The sequence below is a fragment of the Panicum hallii genome, chromosome 9 (genome assembly GCF_002211085.1).
Source record: "Panicum hallii strain FIL2 chromosome 9, PHallii_v3.1, whole genome shotgun sequence".
Lineage (NCBI taxonomy): Eukaryota > Viridiplantae > Streptophyta > Magnoliopsida > Poales > Poaceae > Panicum > Panicum hallii.
The window spans coordinates 1,256,006-1,280,629 of record NC_038050.1 but is presented as its reverse complement, the minus strand read 5'-3'; the positions used below and the strand labels follow the sequence as shown (position 1 = coordinate 1,280,629).

The window sequence follows — 24,624 nt, the reverse complement described above, 5'->3', positions numbered from 1 at the left end:
AGGATTGACGAGAAAACTGCATTGTTGTAATTTAAGTGCCCACCTCAAATGTTGATAGCTTTGAAGTACACTGTTCAAATGGAGGAATGCATAATGTTTTATAGAAGGAAAGATAACAAAAACTATAGGACTGAACACACACACACCCCCCAAGGCACTACAGCGTTCTATCGCCCTTCACCACCAAACCGCACGAATCTTAAGGCCCGACCGGAGGAATACAAGCGCACGCCCGGCTCGCTAGCCGCACACCATCTCGTGTCATCGGAGAAAGGAGATCCGAACTAGGGTTTTAGACCGCGAGCGAGGAGAGGGAAGCTAAGGCGATGGGTGCGGCGGGCGACGAGAAGGCGGCCGCGGCGGCGGGGGGCGCCGCCGCCGAGGGTGAGGCGGCGGTGGACTCAAAGGATCTTCAGCAGCAGAGCAAGGCGCTTGACAAGCTCACCGACCACGTCGAGGACCGGCAGCTCGACTCCTCCCGAGTGCAATCCGTACGTAATCTCCAAAATCACCGAATCTCCCTGTCGATTCATTCCGTTCTCCGTATCTCTATTGAGTAACCGATATTGTTTTGTAATCAATTCGTTCATTAGTAAGAAATTAGAGCGACCGCGCTAGGGGATTGGGCCTTATTGTGGAATCATCACGAATAAATGTCAGTATAATATTGCTTACAGGGTTCGATTTTGTGCAATTGCCTGCTTTGCGGAGATGCCATGATTCAGCTTAATTTCTGCAAGCAAATTACCTGATTCCTGATATAGTTAGCTCCTATTGTAAATAAAATTGCTTGAATCCTGATAAATCAACCAAACATCTACTTTGATGAGTAGAAATAACGAAAAGTGCTGTTCAGTGCCAAATCTCTTATTAGTACTATTGATATTGCACTCCTGATTTGATTACAATCACCAGTAGGATGGTGATTTCATATTTGCTCAATATGAAGTATATCCCTCAATCTCCAACGTCGACTGTTCCAGGATACATTTTAGGAGGTTCTGTTTGCATACCTATCTATGCTAACCTTCTTTTCATGTTTTGAAGATATATCTGTATCTAAATTAGCAACATAATGCCAGTCAAGGTCGGGTTATGTCTAGTTTAACAACAAGAGATATTTGTAAGCTAATCTTACTAATCTGAATATAGTTTGCGATAATTTTGTCTTCCACAATCGATTGTAAGCTAATCTTACTAATCTGAATATAACTTGCCATAATTATTTCTGCTACATTTGATTATGAAATTCAGTTTTCTGCCAACCTGTAGAGTTCGTGCAGGCTCCCATCGTTTCTCCTTTTTGCTAGTAAAAAAAGGTCCCTAATGGTCTTCAATATGCCAAAATGTACATTTAGTCCCTTATTTACAGAGGGTGTATGCAACTTGAGAGAAAAAAAAAAGAATGAACAGTCAAAGTGGCATTCAAAACGTCTTTTCTTGGTCAACTGTTTGATTCACCTTTGATTCTTATCCACCCAGTGATGATCTTGAAGGGATTACATATGTGAGAAATTTTTTTTGGCACAATAAACATTCTATTATGAAAACTCAATGCTGAAGTTGCAGACATTATCAAGGAAGTAGAAGTAGTCGTAGAGAAATGTTCTGTCTGATTCAACTATGTTTTAAAAATATCAAATGTGCTGGTGTAAATGTTTTCTTTATATGTTTTGCTTGTGTCACAGGCCATGGCAGCACTTGCTTCATCCAAAGAGGCTGACTGGAATGCAATGAGGCTGAGGTTAGCTAACATATCCACAACTGTTAATAGGCTACTTACAAATTTCTGATACCTTCCCCTCCGTAGCTTCTGTAATGCTTGCACTTTTTGCAGAGTTAGTTACCGTCTGTACTACAGTGCAGAATGAAAATTAACCTTGCAGGATCTTTGTTGATTAAATGACAAAAATCTGGATGTAGTCCTAACCTTGAACTAGCCACTAGGTTTTGCAGTATGCTACACATCAATTTCTGGGCACTCTGTGGATATTCTTTAGTTCTGGTATTATATTTTTTCTGTGTAATATGAACTCCCATCTGAAATGTACACAATAAGCAGAGATTAACTCACCTTCTGCATTTGGAGATAAATTGATATATTATTGCCTGAAAAGTGCCACGGAACATAAATTCCATGGATTTACTATTTCACCAGGGAGAAAGAATTAGCTGCTGTCAAGATCAACCCTACCGATGTTGAAATTATTGCCAACGAGCTTGAGGTGCCCATCCCAAACTTTGATTGATGAATAATGTTTAGTTCTAAAAAGCCCGTTCTCAAGTGTATGTGAATATGCAGTTGGACAAGAAGATTGCAGAGAGAACCCTCCGAGAGCACAAAGGTGATGCTGTAGCTGCAGTTCGATTCTTGCTGCACTAAGACAAGAGCTACCAGCATTCAGATGATTTCCTTCCATCCGCCCAACATGCAAATCAGCTGTACTTTCCTAGACCTCTTCGGGAATTTTCTGTCACATTAAAATGATCATACTTGGCATCCATGTAGAACTGTTCTGCCATGATGTTTGTGAACTTGTTTCTGTTCTCCTATAAAAAGCTGCGATCTGAAGAACGGTGTTGTCCATCCAAAATTTTCCTGCATTATATATCTTGCTTCACAAGAAATTGTGACCTGAAAACATGAGAAGCAAATGACCGCCGAGCCTTCATAGGTCGCAGAAAAGGGGATCACTCTGTTCAATACATTATGTCATGGTGAAGTGTCTTCAAAGGTAAGAAACATGCAACTTGCATATGCTCGATTGCTTCTGCACCATCCGGATGTACAGGCTTGCACGGCTGTTTGCTTGTTGTAACGACAATGCCTTGATCAAGGAGCTGGAACCTGCATTGGATTTCTGTGTGGCTATTAGAAACATTTTTAGCTCTGGGATCTTAGGTTGTGGGGCATCAAGGCTGATGCTCTCACTGTGGAACTGTGGGTTTTCACATGACATTTTGCAATGATCGACATGCTGCTCGGTAAATTGACAGCGAAAATTGTTTGCAATTTTTTTTCTAAGCGATGCGCAGGAATAGTTTTCGCTAACAGTTCTTCCTGACATGTGGGCCATCCACAGAGACAGAGGGACCCAGGGACGGACACTTCCCTTTATCCCTCGTTCTCTCACAGACAATACGAGGAGCGACTACGCCAAGATAGGCGCCGGCGCGCATGGTACTGGCCGTCTCGGAACGCCGAAACACGTCGTCTTTTCCACGCGGCGCATTGCTACTGGCTGAGCCCCGTAGCTGCGAGCACTATTGGTCAGCCGTTGTGGGCCACGCGAGCAGACGTGGGCGCCGCGTTGCCTCGTTACCTGCCCGGCCCCAGCCGTCAGACAAAGGACTCGCCCTCCGGTGGCCTCACCGGAGGTGGCCGCACTCTAACCGTCCCCGCTATTTATTAAGCGAAGCGCGGTGCGTTTCGCGCTCGCTACCCACCAGGAGGATTTCGGGCCGGAGAATCGGCGGAAGGTTCGAGAAGTTTCCGGTTATAGCGGTGGCCGGTGGGCGTTCGCTCGCCGTCGACGGTGATGATGGCGGTCCTCGAGAGGTCGTCGTCCCCCGCCGCGGTCGCCGTTGCGGCCCTGATCGCGCTCGCGTCCGTCGCCGCCGTCGCCGGCGAGGTCTTCTTCCAGGAGAAGTTCGACGGTAAATTAACACCCGGATCTCACCCGTCTTCTTCATGATCTCTGGATCTCGTGAGATAACCAGACAATGTGGTTCAGTTGTTCGTTGGTTCGTGGAGCGATGCGGCTGTTTCTGTTTTCTTTCGGGTGGTATCAGTGTTCGTCGTTGTTCTGGAGCTCGTTGGCTTCCGTGGGGGCTGGCGCACAGTTTGTTTCGACGCGAGGAATCTCGAGCGGAACTCGTTGATCCCTCGGCCACGAATGGTGTTTCCTCGTGCATTTCCTTTGCATTCGACACTGATTTTTCGTCGCGTGCATGGATCAGCCTGTTTCTATGGCAATCGCATCTTTTCCAGACGTTTGTTTTCCTGGAATTTTGGCCATTCAGTAAGTTTGCCTGTTCTGGCCCGAGGTTTAGGGTTTATCAGTTCAAATTTTCGCCCCGAGGTTTCCTATAATTTGCGATCTGATGTTTCTGATTCGCCGTTAAACCTTCGCCGTCTTATGAATTGTGTGATTTGACAACAGATGGGTGGGAGGATCGGTGGGTCAAGTCCGACTGGAAGAAGGACGACAACACGGCCGGCGAGTGGAACCATACGTCTGGTAAATGGTACGGAGACGCCGGCGACAAAGGTGAGGGTCGACATTGACAGTGTCACTGACGATCTCTGTTTGTTCTTTCTGGCATGTGCTGAGCTACAGAGATTTCTGTTTTGGGATACAGGTATCCAGACCTCTGAAGACTACAGGTTCTACGCCATTTCAGCGCAGTACCCCGAGTTCAGCAACAAGGACAAGACCCTGGTGCTGCAGTTCTCGGTGAAGCACGAGCAGAAGCTTGACTGCGGTGGTGGCTATGTGAAATTGCTTGGTGGCGATGTCGATCAGAAGAAATTTGGTGGGGACACGCCATACAGGTGATGACTGGTCACCATCTCTTTGCGTATTCAAGCTAACATCTTTGGACTGGTTGACCGAACACAATGTCTATGTAATTTTCGCTTTCAGCATCATGTTTGGGCCGGATATCTGTGGGTATGCCACCAAGAAGGTCCATGCTATCCTTACTAAAAACGGCAAGAACCATTTGATCAAGAAGGAGGTGCCATGTGAGACCGATCAGCTGACACATGTGTATACTCTGATCATCCGTCCTGATGCCACATACAGCATTCTCATTGATAATGCTGAGAAACAATCTGGCAGCATCTATGATGATTGGGATATTCTTCCTCCAAAGAAGATCAAAGATCCTGAAGCCAAGAAGGTGATGTTTACTTTAGCGATCGATGCCTGGTTCTGCTGAACAAACTTAGTTGCCCTCTTTTCACATATGTGCTAATATAGCATGCTAATGGTTGCAGCCAGAAGAGTGGGATGACAAAGAATACATTCCAGATCCTGAGGACAAGAAGCCAGAGGTATCTTTTCCTTTGCTGCTGCATCTTTAGATGCTCTGTCAGTATTGTGCTTTTTGATATTTGGCCAACTTCACTTTACTTGCCTTTTGCTATGGAAGTCTGTGTCATATTGTCTCTCCATGTTCTGAAACTCACAAGCTTTAACGTAAAATTTCCATTTACTAATAGGGCAATATGAGCATATATTGTGGTAGTATAAACAGCCTGGTTTTACTAAATATCTTTATCTCTATTGGTGTCTGACTCAGATTGTTCTTTGCAGGGTTATGATGATATTCCCAAGGAAATTCCTGACCCTGATGCAAAGAAGGTGCATATTTTGCTTATTACATAGTATGCACATCACCTCTGATAAGATCATCAACATATATTCAATTTCACATTCTTCTTTACCTGTTTCAGCCAGAGGATTGGGATGATGAAGAAGATGGTGAATGGACAGCCCCAACCATTCCTAACCCTGAGTACAAAGGACCATGGAAGCAAAAGGTATGAACATGTCTAGGTGGATTAATTATGCTAGACAAGAGGCAGTGCAGCATGCTACAACTGCTGATATGGGTTGATTTTGTGGTGTTCAGAAAATCAAGAACCCCGACTACAAGGGCAAGTGGAAGGCTCCCTTGATTGACAACCCAGGTATGTTAGCTTTTTAATTCTGAAAATCGACAATGCCAACTTGAGCGTAAACCTGCTGTCCATTTCGCATTTTCTGCTTAATAAGAATGCTCATTCTATTTTTTTCTTGGTGTACAGATTACAAGGATGATCCTTACATCTATGCTTTTGACAGTTTGAAGCACATTGGCATTGAACTGTGGCAGGTTAGCGCTGTACTCCATGAATGTAACGAGTTAATTTTTTTTTCTGGAGGGCCATTAATTTTCATTCTCTCACCAGGTTAAATCAGGAACTCTGTTCGACAACATTCTGATCACTGATGACCCTGAGTACGCCAAGAAGTTTGCAGAGGAGAACTGGGCCAAGCAGAAAGATGTATGTCAACATGTCTATACTCTATATATTATAGGGTTATCTGTTTTGTGCTTCACATTGTCTAATTGTGCAATTAATATAATGATTTGTTGCAGGCTGAGAAGGCTGCCTTTGACGAGGCTGAGAAAAAGAGGCTTGAGGAGGTATGCAGAATTACACACCATCTCTTATGCAATGCCATTCCCTGATGAAACAAAATCAAATGTGTTGTCTTAACTTGTCGATGCTCCTCCTTGGCAGGAATCTCCGAGCACTAATGATGACAACGATGCAGATGTAAGTCTGGGTTGATTTGTTTGCACTAAGTTTGTACCTATATATATATGCCTATCCTTTGTTAACGCCAAATGGCGCTTTCATATGCATATGGCAGAAGGATGAGGATGATGTGGAAGATGACAAGGCTGATACAGCCGCTGAGGAGACCAAGGACTCTGCTGATGCAAAACCGGAGGACGGCAAGGTCGCTGCTGATGAGAAACCGGCGGAGAGCAGCAAAGATGCTTCTGCTGAGGAGAAGAAACATGTGCGTTAACTTCACTACCAACTTTAAAGTTTTGCTTTCACCTTTTAAGTTTTAACGTTCCTTCCTGTTTACGGCTGTGCAGGACGAGCTCTAGGGAGTGCGGATGAAGAGCAGGAGAGGCTGTCAAAGTTTTCTGTTCCGGTTTTAGCCCGAGTTAAACTGTTCTTGGTAGGGTTACCATCCGAATTGAATAGAAAGTCATGCGTCTCGACATGGCGAGTACTCCGTCCCTGTACAACACTACTGAGTGCCTGTTTGGATCCAAGGGAAAGAGAAAGAGAAAGTGAAAATTTTTTGCTCTTTTGCACTTTTTTTGCACTTTTGGATTCAAACACCCCAAAGTGCAAAAGGGCAAATGCTACCGTAATTTTGCTAATTATGGATTAATTAGGCTTAATAGATTCGTCTCGTCATTTAGTCCTCATCTATGTAATTAGTTTTTTAATTAAACTATATTTAATACTTCTAATTAGCATCCAAACATCTGATGTGACGGGAGCAAAAATTTTGCCATTTGCCCTTTTGCCATTTGCCCTTGGATCCAAACAGGCCCTGAATGAAACAAACAAATTCGGCAATGGCCATTTTAGTGTCTTTTCCCCTACTGTGACACTGTGAGCGGGGTAGGCAGGCATCGAGCAACAAAGTTCTCGTCAGTATTGCATATCCTTTTGCTCGGCCTCCCTTTAATTATTCGGTCGATTTCGTCACCGTTTTTGTTGTTGGATACCCACCGATCCGGCAATTTGTTTGGTCTCGTGTATTTCCTGCTGGCCCGTGACAAAACAGATTTTGCTTATCCTCGTGGTCGTGGCAATTAGCAGCTCGGCAGCTAGCTAATGGAGTCTTATGTGCTTTTTTTGTAATTTTGCTGATTCCTTGAGCGTTTGGTACATACATAAATACCATCGCCGGACGTTACATGCATATGTCGTTGGTAGCGTCCTTTTTTACTTAGTAAATATGTCTGTGAGATGCTATAGGAAGTTATAAATATATTATTTTTTTCTATTTTACTCGTCAAATATTTATTCTAAATTATTTTCATTTCTTATTTCGGCCTACAGTCATCCGGATTTCGATTAGAAATCCAATTGATGGAGCTTGAAATTACTGTTGTGCTTTAATAATAACAGAGATTAGTGACGAGATAATGGCTCGAGCACAGAGAAAGATCTAGAACTGTAGAAAGACGTGAGCAACTCCTCACCTGAGCGTTCAGTGGTTCAAGATTGCATCAACTTGTTTGATGTGATGCATTTAAACGCAAAACTTTGAAGCTACTTCGTCAGAACTGGATTCGACTTTGGGCTTCCACATCGATGTTCCACGACCCCAACCTTTGTGTGGCGGGACGTTGGGCGGCGGCTGATCCGACAGGAGGCATAAATATAATTTTACGGCCTGTTTAGTTCCACCAAAACGCAAAAACGCAAAATACAAATTTTTACTGTAGCAAAGGAATTTTGCTAATTTAAAGTACTAAATGAAGTCTATTTGCAAAACTTTTTGCATGGATGGGTTGTAAATCGCGAGACGAATCTAATGAGCCTACTTAATCCATGTTTTGCAACAGTGATGCTACAGTACCATCCGCTAATTATTGCTTAATTATGGATTAATTAGCATCATTAGATTCGTCTCGTGATTTACAACCCATCCATGCAAAAAGTTTTGCAAGTAGACTTCATTTAGTATTTCAAATTAGCAAGATTCCTTTGCTACAGTAAAAGTTTGCATTTTGCGTTTTTGCGTTTTGGTGGAACTAAACAGGGGGCTGGATGTATTTTACAAATATCAATAATATCCAACCCGTTTTCTAAAAAAAAGTCAGAAACTCAGAACTCTGAACGCTTCTCCGTCACCTCCAGCTCGTCGACACCTCCGGTCCACCAACTCTGCCGGCCATGGCGGCTGCGGCGGCGCAGAAGCTCCTCTCAGCGAGCACGAAGATCATCGGCGTCGGGCGCAACTACATGGCCCACGCCAAGGAACTCGGCAACCCAGTCCCCAAGGTCTGCGCGGCCCCTCTCATCCGATCCCAAAACACTCCCGCGCTTCCAACTTCCATCGCGCCGGCTCCCCCCTTCTTCCCGCGCGGCCCCTGATTTGATCTCCCGGCGCTGCCCGTGTGCTGAGTGTGTTGCAGGAGCCCGTTCTGTTCCTGAAGCCGACCTCGTCGTTCCTCCACGCCGGCGTGGCCAATGCCGCCATCGAGATCCCTGAGCCGCTCGAGTCGCTGCACCACGAGGTCGAGCTCGCCGTCGTCATCTCCCGGCGCGGGCGCGATGTCCCCGAGGCGTCAGCTATGGACTTCGTCGGAGGTAATTTGTGATCTATGAAATGCGTCAGCGACAAGTGACCCGATATAATTAACAGTGTAGCAGTCGTGTAATGATGAGAAGGCTTTACATACTCATATGTATAGGAAAGTTAGTGTGGTTGCATAGTGCAGTAAACAATAAAATGGTTTCATCCACCAGAAACGTCAATTAGGAATCCAGGTTATGTCAAGGTTCTGAAAACAATTTGACATTTGGAATTAATGATGAGAACAATTCTCTCCTAGCTGCGTTGTTGTAGCAAGAATGATGTCAATGAACAGATGGCTTTTAGTAGTGCCAGCTTCATTTGACAATCTTGTTGGAAAGTGCAAGTGTATAATTTATATGTTAGAATTGACGAGGCAAGCTCATGCTTATTTGATGCTGATTTTGTGAAGCAGAAATATGAAAGTACCTTTCATGGCACATAGAAATGCAGAGCCCATGAACTCAATTATGTTTCTTGTACAGTTGGCATGTTATCTATATTCGTGGAGTGTATGGTAGTATGGCCTGAGTGACAACCTCATTATTTGTAATCTGTTTTCTTCATCAGTGGTGAACTTCGTGAATAACTTACAATATGTAGTCTCTGATGTGGTACCCCCGATCTTTGTTTTATCCTCACTAAATTAAACAGTTTAGGGTCATCTTTGTTATGATTCAAGAAAAGTTTTTTTGGCCTTATCTTCAGCAAGAAACCAATATAAGATAACTGCTTACATCGTTGAATTTCCCAGGTTATGCACTTGCTTTGGATATGACAGCAAGGGACCTTCAATCCGCTGCTAAGGTGAGTGCTACCTTCTGTAGTATCCCGAGTCTTGTGCTATTTGTTCTATATAGTTGTTTTACTGTCATCTGTCATCCCTACTGGTTGTTGAAAGTTATGTATGATTATACACACATTCAATTTGCGTAAGTCAATTTAGCAACAAACTTCGCATTTTAGTCTCCTGAATTACTCTTTAATATATTATGTCTATTAATGAATAACAAGGAGTCAGATTCTGTTTAGTTGAGCTAGTTAGTATCTTCATTCATCCAATATGTTTCATTGCACACAATGTTTTCTGTTTGATATATTTTTGTTTGCAAATTTGTAGCATTAATTGCCCGCCATAACCTTTTATTCTGAAACAGACACACAATCTCTTAATGTTTTTCTTATCACACTCACAAACTGGGAATTTGCAGTCTGCAGGTCTTCCATGGACTTTGGCTAAAGGACAGGACACCTTCACTCCAATTAGTGCAGTAGTAAGCAATGGTTTCTGTTTTAGTCTTGTATGAAATTGGTTGTAGTGGATGTCTAAGGACAATATTTTTTTATTTATACGTATTCCCTTGTTATAATTACACCTCAATGTCATATTAAAGTTAGTCAGTGCTGTTGTTGGACAGACGTTGGCTAAAGCACAGGACACCTTCACTCCAATTAGTGCAGTAGTAAGCAACAATTTCTGTTTGAGTGTTATATGAAATTGGCTGTAGCGGATGTCTAAGGACAGTATTTTTTTTATTTATATGTATTCCCTTGTTACAATTACACCTCAATGTCATATTAAAGTTAGTCAGTTCAGTTGGTGCACAGAGACACCTTAACTTTGTTGTTTTCCATGTTCTCCACTGCTATGCCATTCTAGTGACATGACAATTTGTCCATCAAACAGGTACCCAAATCGGCTGTCACTAATCCTGATGATTTAGAGCTCTGGCTAAAGGTAACTGTGCAAATCTGTAATGTGAAATGTATTTTTCCTGTCTGAAGTTATAGATCATGCAGTGTACAATTGACTACCAATTGTATCCAGGTGGATGATGAACTAAGGCAGAAGGGGTCGACAAATGACATGATATTCAAGATTCCTTTTTTAATCAGTTATATCAGTTCCATCATGACATTAATGGAGGGTGATGTGATACTAACAGGTATTGATGTTTTCTCTATGTCCAGCTTGTTTTTCACAGCAGAAATCTTTTTGTGGGTTATTCAATTGTTCCTCTGCAGGCACTCCTGAGGGTGTAGGTCCTGTTAGAGTAGGTCAGAAGATCAAAGCTGGTATAACTGATCTGATTGATGTGGAATTTGATGTTCAAAAGCGCAATCGGTCGTTTTCTGCCTGATGCAATTAGCAAGAGAGTAATGGTAAGCAACAATTTATTGGGAGCATATCAGCTGGACTTGTTTTGTCTAATGCAATCACCTAAGATAGTAAGGCTGCATGCTTTTATTCTTGAGGTGGCAAAATAATATCAGATAAATTGATCTTGGCACAGAATTCTTGTCCCACTATAGCAAGGCCATTATGACGATAAAGGGCATCACACTAATTTGACCTAGCAGGTCAGGTGGTGTATATGTATAGGGCTAATGTTCCAAAGCTAAGTTATTCCAAAATTCTCACATATGTAGTAAACCATGAAAATGTTGTGAACTACTAAGTTAAAGAAAGGAATTATATGAACTGTTGTTGCCCTGACCAAAATGATGCGCTTGTTGGATAAGTTATAATGGTCTCCACATTTTCAATAGTAAGCCTAGCAGGGATTCGATGCCTTGTTACTTTTGCCGGGCCATCAAACTCTGTCCGGTTGCATAGTATTTGTATGTCTGACTGGTGGTGTCTGCAGGTGAATACAGTGAGCCGTCCTCCTCGACCACGGATGGCTTTCCTGGAGCAACTGCAGATCGTTCTTGAGCCTTCTTGTTTCTGTGACCTGATTTATTGATGTTGGGCTTGGGGAAACTACCTATCATTCTATGAATATGTGAACCTGTTCCCTCATGTAACTTTCCTCCCTGTCGATGAAGCTGTAAAGACTCCATCTTCTTCTACAATAAAGAGACCCCAAAGGTGACTTTTATTCTGCATGCACTTCTGTGAGAAAACTGCAGCGGCACCATGGAACAGCTCCCGGGTGCTGCGCACTGCCGATGTCTATACTCAAACTAGCGCCTTGATCGTCAGATCGAGGCCTAGGAGAGATCCAGCCAGGGCAGCCTGGATTTGGAGAGGAAGGCGCAAGTGCCCACCCAGACCCAGGGGTGTTCGGCGGCGGCGAGCTGTGGCGCCTGTGGGTCAGGCGGCTCGCCTGCAGTTCTGTTGAAAGATCGAGTTCGGGCCGTCTCTGTTTCTCTGACGCCGTCCGAACCGATCGAGTCCGTGGATGGATTATCGTCAGCTCGATCCGTGATGCGAAGGCGGCGAGCCGTCCATGGTGCGGTTTTGCCTTCTCGGACGGTGCCACGGCTCGCCGGACCTCGGTGCTGCCTTCTCGGACGGTGGCTGCCTCTCGCCGGACCTGCGCGCGCCCAGGCGAACGGCGGTCGCGGGAGGACAACAACAAGGCGTGGCTGTTAGTTGTCCTGCTAATCTCGGCCGCATGTGTCCAATCCAATCATCCAACGGCTCTAGCGGACCCAGGGGTGGACGGTATTTGAAAAATCTAACCTACCGTCCACGTCCGGGGTGGACGCTGGACGGTATCTCATTTGCCGTCCAACCCCGGGGTCGCCGTGTCGCCGGCACACCGCCGCGCTCCGGCCGTTCTCCCGTCTCGGTCGTCGTACCGGAGGCGGTCGCGCGCCCCGTGATCGAGTTCGGCACGGGGAACCCCTCGCCGCCCGAATTTGCATTTGCCCCAACCGAAGTGCCTCCGAGCCGCTGGCTATGCCGAAGGGATCGAACGTCGCAACGCTCAGGAAACGAGGACACCGGCGATGGAGAAGAAATAGGAGCCGCTGGCTGGGTTTTCCGGCAAAGAGTTGCTTGCAGTTCTTGCTTTTCTAGATCATGACTTGCGGCGGTTCTGCTGGAACAAAAGCTCGGCCGCTCCTGCCTTTTCGCAGCCATCTTCCCTTCTCCTTCTGTTCCAAGCTGCTGTCTGTGTTTATTTCTTCTTCTCGCTCCTGGACTGGAAAGAAAAGCCAACGAGTTCGGCACGGGGAACCCCCTTTCCGGCCGCATTTGCATTTGCCTTTGCCCTAACTGAAGGGCCTCCGAGCCACCGACATCGGCGGCGCATCGCCGAAGGCATCTGTGTGCTTCAGCGCCGAGAAGCCAACGCTGCAAATTGCGATGGTCAGAAAATGGGGACAACGGCGATGGAGAAGAAGCAGGAGCCGCCGGCCGGATTTCCCGGCAACGCGTTGCTCGCAACCCTGCTGAGCTCGGCGTCCCGCGCTTTCCCCAGCCGTCATCCTCTGCTCCTGCTGTTCCAACCTGGTGTGTCTCTGTTTGTTTCTTCTTGTTGCTCGTGGACTGGAACGAAAAGCCAACGAAAATGTGAGGAATTTCCGCACTCGATGGTCAACCGCGACGAGGTTGTGATGATCAACCGTTTTTGTTGTGGGTGATTTGTTGATCGAACAATTGAAGACGTTGCCTGGTCGCAATAAGAATGGTCACTCCTTTTCTTTTGAGAAGCAAATGATCTATTTTAATTTTGTACGCATATTACAGATGCCGGAATCAACCGACCCCATTCGAAGTTTTGTAGTGTCTGCTGCAATGGACAAACTTACAGTGTGCTGCGTGCATGAGAAATGTTATGTTACAACTTAGCTAACTATTTCCACTTTTTCAAGCGTAAGAAATCCTCAGCGCTACAAAGTTCCCAGACTATCTAGGTTCTGTACAGAGGCCACCAATCTCACAGTTTCGAGATTTTTAGTGTTGAGACACCAGTTCCAAACTTCTTGATGTAGTCATAGACGTGTTCACTGATTTCCAGTGCTCTTTCCTGCTGGATGAAGTGCCCAGCGCCCTTGATAACCACCACCTCCTCAAGCATAGGCACGTCCCTCTTGAGCCCGCCGTTGTGGATGTAGCTCTTCACTCCCGGGTGATGGTATGCCAGGTCACCGTCCCCAACAATGAACTTAGTAGGCACTTGCACCTTTGCTCCTGTCCATGGCGCCATCAGTTCCCAGTTCCTGTGGACACATGTCAGCCAGATTTAACTACTTTCTGATACATGCATGATGCAGTACGCAGGCGATGATGATGCATGATACAATTATCCAGTCTATGACAATGTAAGATTGTGATGATGAACAGTACCAAAGTAGTTGAAAATTACTCTAATACTCGAAATGGCCTGTAGTTCAAACAGGACTTGCTTTATGACTAATATGTTCAAATCAAATTTCATTTTGTGGCAACACAGTTCAAAATATATTTATGAAGAAAAAGAGATGATATAGATCTTTCCAGCATCTTGCAAACATTGATGTAGGTTTCCAGTAACTTACTAAAATTACATATTATACCATGGTTCATATTATTGTGAGATCCTGCTGCTCAAAAATTAATGTTACCATTTTGAAGACATGAGGATGTGGCGTTTCTTATATTATTGATGACTGCACTATGACAGCGCAGCAGCAGGAAGATAGGGGGGAGAATGATTGATACAAAGCAATGAGTTGCATTAACAGTCATACACATCGAAGTAAATTGAAACAAAAAGGAAACGAAAATCATACAGATCTCTGTTTCTGATTTCTATTCTACAATTTTGCTGCCGATAAAATATTAAGGCATAATATTTGAGACAATAGTATTGCTGTTGATATCAACATGTTCCAATCTGAAGCTCCATACTGCATCTCAATACTGCAGTCTGTGAGTTGCATGGAAACTGGAAATAGGTGATACATGTGTAATTTAAAAAATGGTGTGTGCAGAAAGGTTTTAGGAGAATGTGACATATTCAGCAGATCATGACTAGATTTCATGCTTATGAAATTCAAATTATTTGAAAACTTACAGGTCTAAGCAGCGGTAGTAATTTACTCCACCAGCAAATCCAGTTTTTGCATACACACTTGCAAGGTAACTGACATCTTCCTCAGAGAGCCAAGAAGGGAGTTTTATTTCCTTATTGTATGCTTGCATTTTTCGAAGGTTCATAGAAGAAGAACCTGTGGTTTGAACAGTCAATGCCAATTTGAAGAAATTCTTCAAGTCAAAAGCAGTGAACTCTGCTTCAACTCCAGGTTCCTGCCAATCAATGTGACACTTCAAAGGTAAGTTTTCAAAATCAGCATCAGTTGTCTGATTCTTTAGGTTCAAAATATGGAAGTTCAAAAACAGACAGGGTCCCAAGTTGATGAGAGTAGCCCACAACTTCAAATTTCTGGTGAATTACTCACATACTAGAGAACAGATATTGGTAAATAACTCAAAACGGAAGAATAACTAATACCCAATTAAGAAAAACATAGACAACTTTGGAAGATTGGTTGATGGGAAACTCCAAGGCACTAATCCAGAATTTGTTGACATTTGCAAGGGTGCCTTATTATCTATGCCACCAATGCAACAAGATGAGCACACATGAGAGCACCACTTTGGGGTTAGGTTTGGACTCTCTGGAGCATCACTATAGTCTGCATCAGATTCAGTAAATTGGCACAATGTGAACGACTGAACTCGACAGTCCCATGTGCATTCGGATCAGAACTGAGGAATCTCATCTATTTCCTCTTCTCTGCACAAGCAAACCACAGCCACTCGAATGCCATCTCATTCCACATTGGGGAACCTAAGGAACGTACCAACAGTGCACAAATGCTAATCACGTTCAAAAATATGCTCCAATTCAAGCAAATAGCCAACCAATCCGCGGATGCCTAACATTTGCAGAAGCGACCTTTCCTTCGATCCCTCGGTTACTGATTAGGTGGGAGAGCACCACTTTGGGGTTAGGTTTGGAGCATCACTATAGTCTGCATCAGATTCAGTAAATTGGCACAAAGCGGACAACTGAACTCGACAGCCCCATGTGTATTCGGATCAGAACTGACTAACTGAGGAATCTCATCTCTTTCCTCCTCTCTCCACAAACAAACCACATAGCCACCCCAATGCCATCTCATTCCATATTGGGGAAAACTAAGGAGCATACCAACAGTGCACAAATGCTAATCACGTTCAAAAATATGCTCCAATCAAAACAAATAGCCAACCAATCCGTGGATGCCTAACATTTGCAGAAGCGACCTTTCCTTCAACCCCTCGGTTACCGATTAGGTGGGAAAGGGACATCCACAGGGTGATCGGAGGAGCAATTGCTCACCTGGAATCGGCAGACATAGTAGTCATCGCCGTATGCGGCGCGGAAGTACTCGACGGGCTTGACGCCGGGGCGCCGAGGCATGAAGGCAACGCTGAGGTTGACGAGCGCGCGCACCCGATCCGGCCGCAGCAGGCACAGGTTCCACGATACGATGGCGCCCCAGTCGTGCCCCACCACGAACACCTGCACCCGCAAAGCCAGCACGTCAATCTCCACCCACGGCCCAGTAATTTCCGCGAAGATTGGGGCAACTCGACGGGGGGAATCAAGCGTGGGTACCTGCGGGAGGCGGAGGGCGTCGAGGAGCGCGATGAGGTCGCCGACGATGTGGAAGACGGTGTAGGAGGACGGTTCCGGCGGCGCGGTGGTGCCGCCGTAGCCCCGGAGGTCGGGCGCGACGCAGCGGTAGCCGCGCGTGGCGAGGTACCCCATCTGGTGGCGCCACGAGTACCACAGCTCCGGGAAGCCGTGCACGAACAGCACCGCGGGCGCGGAGGCGCCCTCCGGGCCGGCCTCCGCGACGTGCATCGAGATGCCGTTGGCCTCCACCTGCCGGTGCCTCACCGCCGCCATGGTGTCCCCGCGCCGCCGGTGATTGGTGCAGGTGCGACCGCTGCTCTTGGGGATATTACGGATGTTGCTTGTACACTTTGTCGAACCTAATAAATTGCCACTGATAAGGCGTGCGAAGTTACTGGCAGCGTGGATCGGCCACGCGAAAAGATTCCGATGCCCCTGGTTTAACCCAGCATAAGGTGTTCTCCCCCCCTTATGACTAGTGGGACCCAGGCATCTTCTTCCACATCCATCTCCATCTTCCTCCAGCCCCTCCCCCCTTCCTCCCCAGTTGCATCGGGAGCCTCCCTCTCCAGTTCCACTCCCTCCCCTCCCCCGCCGCTTTGGCTCGCCGGACGGCGATGAGGCCGGCACCAGCGCAACGGGTCGAACCCGTTTTGGGCCTCAGTGCAGCGGTTGGCCGGCCGTAGGTGGCCGGCGGTGTGCGTCTCGGCTCGGCAATGGCGCCCGCGGCGGCGCAGCGGGGAAGGAGGCAAGGAGGGGCAGCGGCAGTTGACGGTGAAGAGGTGTTTTTTTTTTTAGGGATCACTTGACATGGGCCCAGCCCATGGGCCAAACTTAAACCGGACCTGGCCCAGATGGTGTGGTTCCGACCCGTCGTGGAGTGCCTCGAGGCCACCAGCCGAACCCAGCAGGACGCCGCAGCAGCAACAAACGCACGACGACGGCGACACCATATGTTCCTGCAGATCTTGTGCAGCCAAGCGCCGCGCTTGCGGGAATTCAGCGAACGGCGACATGTTGCCTAGCCTCGAGGAGTTGATGGGTTTTTCAGTGCCCGGCGAGTGCCTATTTGGCAGCGATGTGTGGATTATTGTTTGTTTGACAGTTATAACACAATTACTTGTATTCTTTCTGACAGTTATAACACAACCAATTATACTCATTCTTTGGTTGCGTTGTAATTCATGATTATAAGAACAATTACACATGATCTTTTTTTTTTTTGAGAAGCATGCATGCATGACTATTCTCAACTATGCTTGCTGCAACTGTGGCTGTGAGTCAACACGTAAATGAAGCGAACAGCGTAAACAGATAGTGCTATCTGCGATGAACCATGATGAGAAGCAGGATGCAAATTAAAAGATTTTTCGATGGGGTAAACGATTGTTCGGCCCTTAAACTGCCATCATATATATACGCTACTGATGTTTAAGAAGTTAAGAATCACAGAGGATAGATGAATGTCTGGCAGCACAAAATTGTGAAGATTGAAAAGGAAAACATAGTGAAACACGGATTCAAGGCATTGAAACAGCTCGGTTTCCACTGGGTCCTCGGTGTCCTCCAGCAGCAGGATGAAAGATTTGACTTGGGCAAATACTGCATCCACGAACAGGTGCTGTTTCGGGATTATCTGCGACAAGTAGGCCAACACCATTAATTGCCACAAGCTAGTAAATTTTGCCAAATGAGAAAATCACAATTATATATCTGCCTACAAAACTGGTACAACACAATTACACAATGGTATCTGGTATTGAGATAGGCTATAGGGGAAGCTATCTAAGACCAATGCAACAATCAGTTCAAGGTAACATGAACTGCATGCGAGTAATGAATCAACAAGCAGAAAATGATGCGCAACAGCACTGATCATTAGCCACCAAGAAGGCCCAACATCACTGCACGCCATCGACATAGATAACAAGAAAACAAATGCCCAAACATTGCATTCCTTTGTGGCTCATCTGACATACATAGCAAAGCAAACAGCAAAAGAACCTCTGTCTACAAATTAACAAAGAACAAACCTATTTCCAGCCACCAAGCCCCAAGAATGAAAGCAAGAAAGAACAAAATATAACAGAGAAATACGTAAACACAAAAGAAAAATCATTCAAAATTAACACACCTGGGTCCATCTTAATGCAGGAGACGCATCTCATCTTCTCCTTCCCTTCTGGACCTATTCTCAGTTCAGCAAAGAAGTATTTGGGAACAAGTTCAGCACAGCTCGTGCCCCCTTTGGATTCTGCAAGGAAGTTTGCATGCATCCACTGGCCATTATAGAAAAAAGCTTTGCTGTCAACTGCTTTTACCAGCTCATGCTCATCCTGTTAACACGGTAGGGATTCAGACAATGCAGGGAGGAATTGGTGCACATGGATGGAAAGTTTTAAGGAAAAGAGCAGACCTGATTCAATCGGTTGTAGTGTTTCAGAGCAACTTTCGCACATGCAGGGGTCCTCCATGATATATCATACACAGGTTTCTCCCAGCATACGACAGTCGATGAAACAACATCATATACATTGTTATATCCACAGAACTCTTAATGCCAAATCGGTTTAGCATCCATAGTTAGCTGATGTAGTCCATGGGTATCCAATATCCATCGATATGGAGCGATGTAGTCCAACTCAATAAACTCACTTTCAGTTTGAGATGTAGAAACTGAAACTAATTAACTAAATTGTAGTAAAGTGAATAGATGGGCTGATATCCATGCCCATCCCTAATCGTATCAGCATAACGATTTATTAGAAGTTGCCTAGCCCCACATACATTTGGGAGCAATGGAAAATCCTTGAGGTCCGTCTGACCCAGCATCATATAGTTGAACACATCGTAGCACATACTCAACAAAACTACCAGCATGCAACTCCGGATAATAACTATTAAACAGGACAGCAATTTGGTGGAAATTTTGATCAGTTTGATGACCATTCAGTTCTGAAGATGCAGTACCGACTGTATGGCTCAGATGACCAAAGTTTCAGGTGATGGCGTCATACACAACACATGACAACACTCAAACGCAACCCAACATCGCAGAACGTACGCAATTCTGGATTGGAGGAAGATTAAACCATCTAGGGCAGAGGTGAGTTCGCTGCTTACCCTTTCCTAAACTGCATGGGGCCAGGTTTGTCCGTGTTCAGGAAGAAGACCTTGCGGCCGCTACGGAGGGTGTGAGCGACATCCAAGTGCATCGTTTCCCTTGTGTGCACGTGCAGGGGCCACGGTGATGGTGCGCTCCCTGCAGCAGGAGCCTCCCCGACGCCGAGCGGAGGAGCGGCCGGCGCCGCGGCACCGCGCTTGGGCTTGGGCAGGTCCGGGCGCGTCTGAGACGACGCCTCGGCCGTGCGCTTGCCACGGGTGCCGGCCATCTCCACAGCGCTTTCCCTCGCTCGCTTTGTTGCGTCGGATTCGATCGCGTTGAGAGAGACGGGATCGGAGGAAGCGGACGCCCCATGCTTGCATCTGACGCGGAAGGGTTCCGCTTTGCCTGCGCCGGACACGTCTGTACTAATAATATTTCTGCCAACACCCCCTGACAAGTGGGGCCAGGTCCGTTTCAATACCAAATTCCATGTTTCAGTATGTTTTTAATTCAAGTTGCATGTGAGCTTCAAATAAACTTGAATGTGTTTTGCCGAGCAAAAGCCACTGGCGCCCGTGACTTGAACACGTTGATTAAAGTTAACAACCAATGCAAATAAACAAACATGCATCCAGGCCATGCATAATTCGAAACACAACACCCAATTACATATACGTGTGATGTCTAGGCATCGTCGACCAACGGATTGATTAATTCCAGCGCGCAACCGAGAGCTAGCTGATCCATCAGAACTTTGAGATGAAGTCGTAGATGTGCTCGGTGACCTCGTCAGCCTTCTCCTGCTGGATGAAGTGGCCGGCGCCGGGGATGACGACGACGTCCTCCAGCAGCGGCACGTCGGCCTTGAAGCCGCCCTTGTGGATGTAGTCCTGGATGCCCGGGTAGTGGTACGTGAGGTCGCCGTCGCCGACGACGAACCTGGTGGGCACCGCCACCTTGGCGTCCGCCCACGGCGCCGCCAGCTCCCAGTTCCGGTCCATGTTGCGGTAGTAGTTGATGCCGCCCGTGAACCCTGTCCGCTCGAACTCCGACGCGAACTGGTCCACGTCCGCCTCCGTCAGCCACGGCGGCAGCGGCTCCTCGTCGGCCGCCGCCGGCTTGGCGCCGCCGGCCGCCTCGGAGGTGAAGCGGTTGCACAGGATCTGCCTCACGATGTAGCGGGCGTTGGCCGGAGAGAACTCCTCCTCTGCAACCCCAGGCTCCTGCACCAAGAAAGTGCAATATTGAAAAAAAAATCCTTGTTCATCATCCTATCCGTATCCGAATGATCGGCGGCCAATGCAAGAGCGTGCAAGTTAAGGGAAGCGTCCTCCTAATTCATATGGAAAGGGATCGAAGGATGCCACCAGACAAAATCAAATCACATGATCCCGTTTCCCCCTCACCTGCTCTCGATTTGCTCCCTAGCCCTCTCTTTATAAAGCAAAGCCATTCCCGCACATAGTTCAATTCGTTCTAGCTGCACGCACACTCCGATCCGGCCACCACGCAAGGCTCGGCCATGGCTCCGGTGATCCTCCGCATGAACGTGCACTGCTACGGCTGCGCCGGCAGGATCCGCAAGGCCGTCAAGAACCTCCACGGTACGTGCACATCGTACGTCTTGTCGGCTCCGGCCGGCCGCACTCCGCGAGCATGACTCGGCGGCGCTTCGATATCATATGATGCAACTAACATGGCTTCATGCAGGGGTGGAGGAGGTGTGGGTGTCGGTGGACACGGGGCTGGTGGTCGTCTCCGGGTCGTCCCTCGACGCGTCGCTGCTCAGGTGGAAGATCCAGGCGCGGACCAAGAGGCCCGTCGCCATCGTGAGCGACGGCGGCGCGGAGGAGCCGCAGCAGGGGTACCCGCTCCCGCACTACGGCGGGATGGTGCACCTGGGCCCGCACGCGGCCTACGCCCACCAGCCGCCGCCGCCGCCGGCCGCCTACTACCCGTACGCCGCCGCCCCCGGCGCCGTGAGCTGGGTGCCCGCGGCGGCGCCCCCGCAGCACCTGCTCCAGTACGTGCCGGGCGAGATGCTGCACCCGCGCCACCAGTACGTGCCCAACGAGGCGCCGCTGTGGTTCAACGACGAGAACCCCAACGGCTGCTGCTCCGTCCAGTGACCATGGCCGCCGGCGATCGGCGGCGTATGGTTGGAGCGCGTCTTGTTTTTGTCATGCATGGTGCTCACGTACTGGATCTGCTGCTTCATTTGATCGTTACCGTTTATTTTAAGCCTGCTAGCCATGAACAACTCTGTCACGGTCGTCCTAGCTCTGTGCGGCAGGCCTGCAGGGTTCATTTTCACTACCCTGACTGGTTCGATCAGTCGCAAATAAATAACAGAAAGCATTTTGGTTGGTTGGATAGGATATTAAGTTTGCTTATCACAGGCCTGCTGGCATGGTCCTATACATACGTAAAATGGATTCTGCTGGTGACCTGCTATCACCTCGATATATATATATATAGAAAAATCTTTTATTTGGAAATAAACCTGCTGGAATAAAATTAAGGCAACAATATACATCTGGAATTATGGACGCGCTGTTCAGGACAAGTAGAGGCTATTTGATCTTACGTGATCAGAGGCTATACTTTGGGTTAATTTCTATAAACACACACCATATTCTCCATACCAAATCAAATGCGGCAAGTTACCGTATGTACCAAGTGATACGGTACGGCAGAAATGCAAGGCATGTAATAGTAATACGGCGGTAATTATAGAGTGGCAGTAGTAGCAGCAGATCAGAGGTAGTCTAGTACGTACGTACCTGGAAGCGGCAGATGTAGTAGGTGGGCCCGTAGGCGCGGTTGAAGAAGTCGGTGGGCTTGACGGCGGCGGCGCGGATGAAGATGTGGCGCATGAAGGCCACGCTGGTGTTGACCAGCGCCGTCACGCGGTCCGGCCGGAACAGGCACAGGTACCACGCGATGATGGCGCCCCAGTCGTGACCCACAACGAACACCTGCATGCTCCAAGTCGGCGTCGATCGATTAACCACAGTAGTGTGTGTGTGTGTGTGTGTGTGTGTGTGTGTGTGTGTGTGTGTGTGTGTGTGTGTAATTGTTCACTTCCAAAGTCAGCGTCAAGGCTCACTTCCAAACAGTAGTAATTGTTCCAACGCATCATCCATCATCCTGCTAGCACTACCCGTTTTTAATTTTCAGCCTTAAAGAAAACTAAAAGAAAAGATGGTTTAGACTCGAGAGGATTGAACCCATGTTTTCCTTAATTATCCGGTGAGTGCCACACATAACTGCATTGCTTGAAGTCGAGAACAATCATCTGTACTGCCAGAGTCACGTTAGCTTATCGTACACATAATAATAAGCTAATCTGCATGCGTGCGCCGCAGCTGCCATGGCGCTGGAAATTAAAATGCCAATGTATTATCATGAGTATTTTATAGGAGCAGCCAAGCAGAGGCGGATCGAGCAGGTGAGGTACTGAACGCAGACCATGTGTTGACTCCTACTTTGTATTTCTGGACGGCACGGAACAAACCATCTTTGGCTTGCCGTCCCCATCAAGCTCAAGCCCCGCTAGCATATTCTTCAGCTGGTTGGGATTTTTCTTCTATTTGACACGTCACCAGTTTCGGATTAGAAATAATTCGTGAAATGGAAAAGAAGCCACACCGTACCCCAGAAAACATCAAGAAAATCCGGAGGTTGACAGGTAGCGATCGATGCGGACATGGAGGTGAACAAGCTGCAGCTCGCGTGTGCGTACCTTGCCGAGGCCGAGCGCGTCGAGGAGCGCGACGACGTCGCCGACGACGTGGAAGGCGGAGTAGGAGGCGACGTCGGGCGGCGCGTCAGTGCCGCCGTAGCCGCGGAGGTCGGGCGCCACGCAGCGGTAGCCCCGCGCGGCCAGGTGCCCCATCTGGTGGCGCCACGAGTACCAGAGCTCCGGGAAGCCGTGCAGGAACACCACCGCCGCCCGCGGGCTCCCCTCGGCGCCGGACTCCGCCACGTGCATCGCGATGCCGTTCGCCTCCACCGTCCGGTGCCTAATCGCCGCCGCCGCCCCGTCCATGCTAGTAGTAACAGGCAGGTTGCTCGCTCACTTGCTTCTCTCTCAAGTGGTACGGTGGTGTCTTAGCTTGCTCTGTCCCCCGAGCTGCTGCCTCCGGCTGCTACTTATGGTGGAGCCTAGCGTGGCGTACTTGGCTACCTCTTTGTTTGGCAAGAGGAGGAAGAAGCCGAAGTGTGGACGGAGCGGCCGGCCGGGAGGGTCAAACTCTCTCTCTCTCTCTCTCTCTCTCTCTCTGTAGCGCAGCTGTGACGTCAACTCTGACGCATCAGGGACGCTCCGTGCCAATGGCCGGGTCGATCGGCACGGATTGTTAGCGGTGCGGTGGTGCGGCGGTTCCGGCGGACACGTGTATGTCGTGGGCGCAACCGCAGCATCCACCGCCAGCAGTTGTTGCGCTCTCGAGAGTGCCACTTGATTGTCAGCACGGATAGACTTTACATCACGGGTTCGCCATCACGTGACGGATCGAGGTCGTATGCCGATGCGATGCTACAATCTTTGGGGGGGTTTTTTTCAGCTGATGAGAAACATCTGATCCATTCAACCATTCCATCGGTTTAGGCTTAACAGTAACTCAAGTCTGGCTTGAGTAGTTTCTGAATTCTGAGTGCGTGATATGGTTTCAAGTGAGAACACAGTACAATTAGGATCTCGAGATCACAGAAGAACGCAGGACACAAAGACGGCCCCAAACCCTTCATGTGTTCTTTGTATTTTTACACAAAGACAAATCTGAAACAGTGGTGCTCATCAGCGAGAAGAGATATCATTGTCACAAAGACGAATCCTTACACGCTACTGCTTTTATTTTCAATAGCGTGTGCCCGTAGTTATTATTATTATTATTATTATTATTATTATTTGAGGCCGGTCCTTCCGGATTAGTTGCAAGTAGCGTTCAATCCTAAACTCTTATGTCCTGAGCTCTTGCCTTCGCTACCGGCTAGCTAAAAAGCAGCCATTTCCCTTGGTCAAACAAAAACAGTTGCCAAGTGAAGCCATAAACCTTTTTTCTACGATTAGCCATGATATAAATGCATTAAATATTTTTAGACAGCCGCTAAGCATATTAACTACTGGATACTATTTCAACTAAGAAGGATTTGGAGAAGAGGGAAGACGAAGAAAAATCGAGCGTAGACCGTGGACGGGAGGGGAAGCACCTAGTTTTTCCAT

General features: G+C 47.4%; 5 protein-coding genes and 1 pseudogene across 7 annotated transcripts; 3 read left to right on the top strand and 3 right to left on the bottom strand.

Annotated features, from left to right (window-relative positions):
- Positions 1-226: 226 nt before the first annotated feature.
- On the top strand, positions 227-2,594 carry LOC112875992 (huntingtin-interacting protein K). The gene is made up of 4 exons (XM_025940015.1): positions 227-491; positions 1,689-1,744; positions 2,159-2,225; positions 2,303-2,594. The coding sequence occupies exons 1-4, from the start codon at positions 327-329 to the stop codon at positions 2,381-2,383; spliced, it is 369 nt and encodes a 122-aa protein (XP_025795800.1). The 5' UTR covers positions 227-326; the 3' UTR covers positions 2,384-2,594.
- A 505-nt stretch (positions 2,595-3,099) lies between these two features.
- Positions 3,100-6,953, top strand: LOC112875985 (calreticulin-like). Of its 2 annotated transcripts, XM_025940007.1 has the most exons (15): positions 3,100-3,657; positions 3,735-4,022; positions 4,164-4,271; positions 4,363-4,555; positions 4,647-4,905; positions 5,003-5,059; positions 5,322-5,369; positions 5,462-5,548; positions 5,641-5,698; positions 5,816-5,883; positions 5,960-6,055; positions 6,151-6,198; positions 6,296-6,331; positions 6,429-6,581; positions 6,664-6,953. In XM_025940007.1, the coding sequence occupies exons 1-15, from the start codon at positions 3,540-3,542 to the stop codon at positions 6,673-6,675; spliced, it is 1,629 nt and encodes a 542-aa protein (XP_025795792.1). In that variant the 5' UTR covers positions 3,100-3,539; the 3' UTR covers positions 6,676-6,953. The 2 variants fall into 2 exon arrangements, with proteins under 2 accessions (XP_025795792.1, XP_025795793.1); XM_025940008.1 differs by lacking the exon at positions 3,735-4,022 and having other exon boundaries at positions 3,109-3,657.
- A 1,448-nt stretch (positions 6,954-8,401) lies between these two features.
- LOC112875989 (probable acylpyruvase FAHD2, mitochondrial) lies at positions 8,402-11,780 on the top strand. 2 transcript variants are annotated; one of them, XM_025940011.1, is made up of 9 exons: positions 8,402-8,596; positions 8,731-8,905; positions 9,646-9,698; positions 10,103-10,165; positions 10,310-10,354; positions 10,579-10,629; positions 10,720-10,837; positions 10,917-11,054; positions 11,540-11,780. In XM_025940011.1, the coding sequence occupies exons 1-8, from the start codon at positions 8,489-8,491 to the stop codon at positions 11,030-11,032; spliced, it is 729 nt and encodes a 242-aa protein (XP_025795796.1). In that variant the 5' UTR covers positions 8,402-8,488; the 3' UTR covers positions 11,033-11,054; positions 11,540-11,780. The 2 variants fall into 2 exon arrangements, with proteins under 2 accessions (XP_025795796.1, XP_025795797.1); XM_025940012.1 differs by lacking the exon at positions 10,310-10,354.
- Positions 11,781-13,377: 1,597 nt separating this feature from the next.
- On the bottom strand, positions 13,378-17,057 carry LOC112875986 (epoxide hydrolase A-like). The gene is made up of 4 exons (XM_025940009.1): positions 16,271-17,057; positions 15,992-16,174; positions 14,681-14,913; positions 13,378-13,844 (listed from the first exon to the last, which is right to left on the bottom strand). Exons 1-4 carry the CDS (start codon positions 16,562-16,564, stop codon positions 13,562-13,564), a joined length of 993 nt encoding a protein of 330 aa, XP_025795794.1. The 5' UTR covers positions 16,565-17,057; the 3' UTR covers positions 13,378-13,561.
- Positions 17,058-17,688: 631 nt separating this feature from the next.
- Positions 17,689-19,688, bottom strand: LOC112875994 (annotated as a pseudogene).
- Positions 19,689-19,889: 201 nt separating this feature from the next.
- LOC112875987 (epoxide hydrolase A-like) lies at positions 19,890-23,652 on the bottom strand. Its single transcript, XM_025940010.1, has 3 exons — positions 23,143-23,652; positions 22,181-22,375; positions 19,890-20,620 (listed from the first exon to the last, which is right to left on the bottom strand). The coding sequence occupies exons 1-3, from the start codon at positions 23,446-23,448 to the stop codon at positions 20,144-20,146; spliced, it is 978 nt and encodes a 325-aa protein (XP_025795795.1). The 5' UTR covers positions 23,449-23,652; the 3' UTR covers positions 19,890-20,143.
- Between the last annotated feature and the right edge of the window lie 972 nt (positions 23,653-24,624).

What these genes read in the sequence shown, in the direction of transcription:
- LOC112875992 (XM_025940015.1), top strand. Translation starts at nt 327, where the DNA reads ATGGGTGCGGCGGGCGACGAGAAGGCGGCCGCGGCGGCGGGGGGCGCC. An exon ending in ACTCCTCCCGAGTGCAATCC is followed by an intron (nt 492 to 1,688) that starts GTACGTAATCTC and finishes CTTGTGTCACAG; the next exon opens with GCCATGGCAGCACTTGCTTC. An exon ending in TGGAATGCAATGAGGCTGAG is followed by an intron (nt 1,745 to 2,158) that starts GTTAGCTAACAT and finishes CTATTTCACCAG; the next exon opens with GGAGAAAGAATTAGCTGCTG.
- LOC112875985 (XM_025940007.1), top strand. Translation starts at nt 3,540, where the DNA reads ATGATGGCGGTCCTCGAGAGGTCGTCGTCCCCCGCCGCGGTCGCCGTT. An exon ending in AAGGACCATGGAAGCAAAAG is followed by an intron (nt 5,549 to 5,640) that starts GTATGAACATGT and finishes TGTGGTGTTCAG; the next exon opens with AAAATCAAGAACCCCGACTA. An exon ending in AGAAAAAGAGGCTTGAGGAG is followed by an intron (nt 6,199 to 6,295) that starts GTATGCAGAATT and finishes CCTCCTTGGCAG; the next exon opens with GAATCTCCGAGCACTAATGA.
- LOC112875989 (XM_025940011.1), top strand. Translation starts at nt 8,489, where the DNA reads ATGGCGGCTGCGGCGGCGCAGAAGCTCCTCTCAGCGAGCACGAAGATC. An exon ending in AGCTATGGACTTCGTCGGAG is followed by an intron (nt 8,906 to 9,645) that starts GTAATTTGTGAT and finishes TGAATTTCCCAG; the next exon opens with GTTATGCACTTGCTTTGGAT. An exon ending in ATTTAGAGCTCTGGCTAAAG is followed by an intron (nt 10,630 to 10,719) that starts GTAACTGTGCAA and finishes AATTGTATCCAG; the next exon opens with GTGGATGATGAACTAAGGCA.
- LOC112875986 (XM_025940009.1), bottom strand. Translation starts at nt 16,564, where the DNA reads ATGGCGGCGGTGAGGCACCGGCAGGTGGAGGCCAACGGCATCTCGATG. An exon ending in ACGCCCTCCGCCTCCCGCAG is followed by an intron (nt 16,175 to 16,270) that starts GTACCCACGCTT and finishes TTGCGGGTGCAG; the next exon opens with GTGTTCGTGGTGGGGCACGA. An exon ending in TACTACCGCTGCTTAGACCT is followed by an intron (nt 13,845 to 14,680) that starts GTAAGTTTTCAA and finishes ATGTGTCCACAG; the next exon opens with GAACTGGGAACTGATGGCGC.
- LOC112875987 (XM_025940010.1), bottom strand. Translation starts at nt 23,448, where the DNA reads ATGGACGGGGCGGCGGCGGCGATTAGGCACCGGACGGTGGAGGCGAAC. An exon ending in ACGCGCTCGGCCTCGGCAAG is followed by an intron (nt 22,376 to 23,142) that starts GTACGCACACGC and finishes TGGAGCATGCAG; the next exon opens with GTGTTCGTTGTGGGTCACGA. An exon ending in ACTACATCTGCCGCTTCCAG is followed by an intron (nt 20,621 to 22,180) that starts GTACGTACGTAC and finishes TTCTTGGTGCAG; the next exon opens with GAGCCTGGGGTTGCAGAGGA.